The sequence below is a fragment of the Cryptomeria japonica genome, unplaced genomic scaffold (assembly GCF_030272615.1).
Source record: "Cryptomeria japonica unplaced genomic scaffold, Sugi_1.0 HiC_scaffold_382, whole genome shotgun sequence".
NCBI lineage: Eukaryota > Viridiplantae > Streptophyta > Pinopsida > Cupressales > Cupressaceae > Cryptomeria > Cryptomeria japonica.
In genome coordinates this window covers 130,582-137,259 of record NW_026729203.1, presented here as the reverse complement: position 1 = coordinate 137,259, position 6,678 = coordinate 130,582, and the positions used below count along the sequence as shown (strand labels likewise).

General features: G+C 49.5%; 1 protein-coding gene across 1 annotated transcript; it reads left to right on the top strand.

The window, feature by feature from the left end:
* Positions 1 to 1,763: 1,763 nt before the first annotated feature.
* Positions 1,764 to 5,252, top strand: LOC131053006 (ATP synthase subunit alpha, mitochondrial). Its single transcript, XM_057987625.2, has one exon. It carries the CDS (start codon positions 3,608 to 3,610, stop codon positions 5,090 to 5,092), a length of 1,485 nt encoding a protein of 494 aa, XP_057843608.1. The 5' UTR covers positions 1,764 to 3,607; the 3' UTR covers positions 5,093 to 5,252.
* The last annotated feature ends 1,426 nt before the right edge of the window (positions 5,253 to 6,678 follow it).

The window sequence follows — 6,678 nt, the reverse complement described above, 5'->3', positions numbered from 1 at the left end:
ATTGTAGGGGAACAGAAGCATTCTTTGAGGATTGGGAGGCACCTTCTCACAGAGCTGCGCCCTTCCCTTCCCGTTCAGAAAGCCTCACGCATAGGAAAGGGGGCGGTTCTATCCTCCTTTTCTTCAATAGTAATGTCCAGGAGAGTCCCCGTAGGGCGAAAGCTGGGGCGGGACATCATGGCCCAATTCAGAATCTGGGACCAGACCATCATAGTCTCATTCAGAAGCGGGGGCTTAACTAGGATAGAGAAATCATAATGCCGGGAACTTAACATCTATGTCGAATTCGTAAACTGTGGGTTAAGCATCAATGCTGTTTTGGACATTTCAAATGGTAACAAAATGCCAGCCATTATTCTCCCTCCCATGTTGAGGATCTAGTTGGTGGGGGGGCGGATATATTGGGGGGGCAATTCGGAGAAGAAGGAGGGGGAGCAAAGTAATAGGTAGTGCTTATTCTATTGCTCTGACCAGGCCTGAGAATACGACAGTTGAGCCGGCCGATGCCAGTTAATAGCCGGTAGGGGCAGTTCTCAGGCACAAGAGGGTCGATACTCCCCTTCATTTTTTCCCACTGGTGGCCGGATGTATCTGATCTAGAGATCCCCTTCATTTTGTCTCAGGAGCGACTGATGCTGGAAAATAAGCCACTAGAACCGTAATCAACGCCCCTGGCGCTTCTTCCTCCCACCCACCCCCCCTACTATTTGAAGGGCCCCTCAAATTATATGGGCCTGCTAGAGTAAGGCAATTCCCGGTTACTCCCGACGGCACTATTCCTCCCACCTACTGCTTTATCTTCCTCCCACCCTTTCCAACTAGCCATTCCCTTTCCTATAGTTTCCCACCCACCCTTAGGCCGCCGCCTATTTGGCAGGGGCCGCCCTTAGAATAGTAGGGGCCTCCCACCCTGCAGGCCCCTACGTGCCTCTGCCCCCCTACCCCCAGGTTTATAGCATCAACCTCAGTCAGGTGGGAGTGCCCGTAGGCATCAACTCGAGAAGGCCATCCCTACAGGGCATTGGTTCGATAAGGCAGTATAGCCCAAAGCCTGTTGTCCAATTCGTCGAGTGAGAGCAGACAAAAGGAGTCATTGAAATCAAGGAAGGAAAGGAATACAAATACAACAATCAACGATGCAAAGCACACAAAAACCAGCAACCCACTAGAGTAAAGCACCTCTATCGCCACAGCTCTACAACATCAAGAGGATACACGGCAGGAACAGAAAGAAGCACATCGATGGGCAGGAAGTACAACATTGGCAGGGGACTGGGGGGAAACTACTACATACGGCAGGGAGAAAACACATGATGGCACAAGACACATAGCAAGAGCATAGCAGGAGCAATACACATGGCAGGATAAGAAGGGAAACATACATAGTAGTAGGAGCCGGAAGACACATAATGGGCAGGAATCATTGCATATTGGGCAGGGGAGGGAAACATCGATAGGCAGGGATACCCACATTTTATTTAGTGAACATATTTTTATTATAGCCTATTACCAACAACACGGCACTAAACGAGGTGGAAAAAAGAGGCCCTACTATCTATAGTGGCTGGCTCGCAGAGAGAGATACTGTTACCTTTATGTGCGAGGTGCGCAGAACATAACCCCCCACCCATCAACTAGCCATAGAATAGTAGGGGCCTCCCACCCGGGAATTGCCCTACGGGGCGCGTTGTTGAACTCCGGAAGGCCGACTAAGAGAGCCCTAAACAATAGGCCCGTGGGCATGTTACGTATAGAATCTGGCCCGGGTTGGGTGGGGGGTATTGGCGAGAAAGATTTGCTGGGTGGGAGGCCCCGAACCTATTCTGTTTTTGAAGCCGGGTGGAATAGGCGCTTAGGAAGCGGACCTTCTTTGGCTGGATCTAGCCCCTACGGGGTTTATCTGAGCGTGACTTGGGAGTGGGGTGTGGCGAATAAAACTTATCTCAAAGCGCACTGGATAACGGAGCTGCTGGGTAAGTAATAGTCCGAGCAGATTCAGTTAATGATGCATTTGACCCAGCGGTTGATCCAGCACCATCAGTAACAGTAGCAAAGTCATAGCCTGCAGCTCCGGTTTCATACCCATATGTAGTGTAGTTCCAGAACCAGCGGATTCAGCAGCGTCTGAACCGGGGACAAGGGTGTCATCAGCACTAGTTTCCCCTATTCCAGTCCCAGATCCCGTGCCTGCAGAAGCGAAGGTGGCAGTATCTGTATGGGCAGGGGTGAATGCAGAAGCTACCGTTTCATCACCCAACATCCTTGCCCGTGCCAGAACCTGTGAATGACCCCAGCATATTCACCAACAGCAGCTAAGGCAGAACCAGGAGCATCCCCTCCCAATCGAGAACTTGTTCCAGTCCCGAATACGGATCCGAGGCGAGCAGTCTAACCCACGGTAGTTTAAGTATAAGTAAAGGAGGCAGTTTCTTCACCCAAGACCCAGTTGACATCTAAGCAGATTAAAGCGAAGGTCGAATGCAGGGTTCAGTTGGACCAGTGGGGTGGGCCCTACTATTCTAAGGGGAAGTTTTTGGGGTTTATTGAGAAATTCAACATTGCCTATCTCCCCTAACCCACCCTGGCGATCGGATTATTCGATCCGTAGACGGCACATTCTTATTCTTATTGTTTCGTTCCCGGATGAAGTGAAGATAGCACCGGCCCGAGATGAGATCATCTATCCTTTACACCGGTAGGGGCGGAGCTAGTCACTACTTGTATTAGCTGGGGCCTGCCTCTCTCAATTCGATTGAAAGGTGGGCAGGGAGGGTTTGGGAAAGGGGTGAGAATAAGAAGTGATCGGCAATGGAGGATCCGGAATCGGGGGGCTATCGAGGCTACGTTAGGCTACGGGGGTCTAGGAGCCCCCACAAGGCGTTAATGCATAAATGACCCGGGTTCGAGGAGGGAACCGGTTAGGGTGGGGAATGAGGTTGCCTCAAAGTCGAATCAATCCCTCTCGGTTTCTTTAGGCTCAATCTAGGCCCTACTATTCTATGGGGCCCCGCCCAATTCTATGGGCCTTCTCGATTCTATACGTAACATGCCTATAATGTTGCCCCTACTATTCTGGTAGGTCGGGGTGGGCCCCTACTATTCTATGGCAGGTGGATGATAGTTGGCATGTTACGTATAGAATCTCGAGCTCCGGGGTCTTCACGCATATGTATCAACTCTTCTTTTGGAACCATAGCTGCAAGAAGTCATCAGTTCAAAGCTCGCCTTCCTTCTCGACTAACGTGGCGCCGCCCCTAACTTTTGAGAACCAACTCCTAGTTCCCCGTTCCCGAAATGTTGATTAATTGTATTGATGATTTGGGAATTTGTTCATTCCGGGGGCACCCGACATGGCATTTCCACGATTGCATAACATTCCCTCCCGGTCGTCGCCGCCTTCGCCGTCGCCATTCCCAGCCTTGGTAGAAGTGGGTAGCGGCACTGGGTGGACGGTCTATCCGCTTGAGCATCAATCTATTGTGCGGGAAGGGAGTTAGCCGGTTACAGTACTTCCGGTGTCGGCCTTCCTTGCTAGATTTTATTGCCTTGTATTTTTTTGAAACTATTAGAACAGAACACGGAACTCACTACTCCATCAGAAAACAAAATGACCAACTATAGGACCGATCTAAAGGTTGATGAGATCGGTCGAGTGGTCTCAGTCGGAGATGGGATTGCACGTGTCTATGGATTGAACGAGATTCAAGCTGGGGAAATGGTCGAATTTGCCAGCGGTGTGAAAGGAATAGCGTTGAATCTTGAGAATGAGAATGTAGGTATCGTCGTATCCGGTAACGACGTTGCCATAAAAGAAGGAGATTTGGTCAAGCGGACTGGATCTATTGTGGATGTCCCCGTGGGAAAGGCCCTGCCAGGTCGTGTGGTGGATGCGTTGGGAGTACCTATTGATGGAAAAGGGGCACTACAGGTCGATGAGGGCGCCGCCGAACGAAGACGTGTCGAAGCGAAAGCCCCAGGGATTATCGAACGTAAATCCGTGCACGAACCTCTGCAAACAGGGTTAAAAGCGGTGGATAGCCTGGTTCCTATAGGCCGTGGTCAACGAGAACTGATCATTGGAGACCGGCAAACTGGGAAAACCGCTATAGCTATTGATATCATATCAAACCAGAAGCGCTCCCACCGTAGTTCGGGCACCTCTGATAGTGTGTATCGCGTCCATGTAGCGATTGGGCAAAAACGCTCGACCGTGGCCCAATTGGTTCAAATTCTCCCGGAAGCGGATGCGTTGGAGTATTCCGTAATCAATGCAGCCACCGCTTCGGATCCTGCTCCTCCGCAATTTCTGGCCCCATATTCCGGGTGTGCCATGGGAGAATATTCTCGTGATAATGGAATGCACGCATTAATCATCTATGATGATCCGAGTAAACAGGCGGTGGCGTATCGACAAATGTCATTATCGCTTCGCCGCCCACCAGGCCGTGAGGCTTTCCCAGGGGATGTTTTCTATTCGCACTCCCGTCTATCGGAAAGAGCCGCAAAACGATCGGACCAGACAGGTGCGGGTAGCTTGACCGCGTTACCCGTAATCGAAACACAAGCTGGAGACGTGTCGGCCTATATCCCTACCAATGTGATCCCCATTACAGATGGACAGATTTGTCTGGAAACAGAGCTCTTCCATCGCGGAATTAGACCGGCTATTAACGTTGGCTTACCCGTCAGTCGCGTTGGGTCCGCCGCTCAGTTGAAAGCTATGAAACAAGTACGCGGTAGTTCAAAACCCGAATCGGCGCAATACCGTGAAGTGGCCGCCTTTGCTCAATCCGGGTCAGACCTTGATGCTGCGACTCAGGCACTATCAAATAGAGGTGCTAGGCTCACAGAAGTTCCGAAACAACCGCAATATCCACCACCTCCTATTGAAAAACAAATCCTAGTTCCCCATGCTGCTGTGAGAGGGTTCTGTGATCGAATGCCACTCATACAAATCTCACAATATGAAAGAGCCATTTTAAGCGGTATAGAGCAACAACCCGAATTGCTACACGGCATTATGGAAGAGGGGAAGTTAACCGACGAAATAGAGAGGAAATTGAATACTTTTTCAAAGGACATTTCGTTATGAAAGGATACTAATGGATAGCATCTTCATAACTAAGGAGCCACCCACAAACAAATTGGGAAGTATTATGACGAAAAATGGATAGCATCTTCATAACTAAGGAGCCACCCACAAACAAATTGGGAAGTCTTATGAAGAAATTCATGGACAGCAAAAAAAAGAACCCATCGGAAAATGCGGTCACAGCACGAAAACCCACCTATAAGTAATGCGGTGACAGCAGAGAGATAACCATGCATAGCATGGATATAAACCCACCGGTTATCTCTTGACCTATCTCTTATGCATCTCTATGCAGCCCGAGATTTCTTTCTATGCAGATGAACCCTCTCCTCTTAATGGCATCAGTCAATTTATAAGCCCGCTATTTGAAGCTAGAATAAGGAATTCTAGTTAGGGGTTGGGTGTTAATTAATAAGTAAATAACTATACCCCCAACTATAGTTGGGGGGGTGGGAGGCCGATTGGGAAGCAGGGTGGGCTAGAGTGAAACCTCTAGCGTCATTCTAGCAGGCGTCATTAATTTGGCGTACATTAATGCCGGGGTGGGACGTTCAGTTTCATAATAGAATAATAGGGCTCGATTCTATACGTAACATGCCAACACGATAATCACCCCCCACCCCCCCCCCCCGGCCCCCCCTATAGTTTAGTTGATGTCTAGTCCCTCGCATTTTTGCTTGCAGTCTGGCCCCCGCTATCCATCCCAAGCATAGATGGGTTGAGTTGGCGAGTCGCCCAACCCTCCACTCTAGATGCACCTAACCTGTAATGGAATAGAGCGCATGAATCTAGTTATAGAAGTTCTAGAGATGAGGCCCTGCTTACCCAATTCTCGTTTCACGCCGACTCTCCTCCTCCAATCCATAGATAGAACTCCCTATCTATCTATATAGACTGAACTGTCTATATAGAAGGAAGGAAGGCGGTCGACCCCCTCTATATAGACTATGGGGTTATTGATAAAGAAGAGTATTGTTCGCGGCTCGGTCACTACTGTATCCCGCCCCTGCCCCTGCATTTAGGCTATGCTATGGAGCTTTCTCTATCTACGTTGGGATTGTAGAAATCGAAATAATAGCCTTTCTAAAATAGGGGAATTGGGGGAATCATAATTCCCGACATGGGGCAGGCAGTTTCTCCCGGTAACCAACCCCAACATAGCAAGCATTAGCATATCTGTCTGGAGCTAAAGCGAACATCGAACACTGAACAACTATGGCCCCGAACCTTCATCTCCCACCCAACCCAACTTTTCGTTCCACCCACCCTGGGCTATTGTCGGGGGGGCACATGTACATATTGATTCCATTGGACTAAGATAGCCCCATCATCATTCACCATCGCCATCTCCCATCTATATAGATCAACCAAAACCTAAAAGTACACCCAGATGCTCTGCCGACTACCGACTACCAACTACCGACCACTGACTATATATATATATATACCGTCACTATATGGGATAGGCACCCCTAGCATACATATGAATGAAACGAGGGCGGTGGGGAATCTTCACTATAGATGGGTGATAGGTCTCGCCCCCCAGATAAAGATAGAGATAGAGGTATAGGAGCGGGGGTGCCCCA

Bases quoted from the DNA above. Each gene is read 5' to 3' on its own strand.
- LOC131053006 (XM_057987625.2), top strand. From the start codon at position 3,608: ATGACCAACTATAGGACCGATCTAAAGGTTGATGAGATCGGTCGAGTG.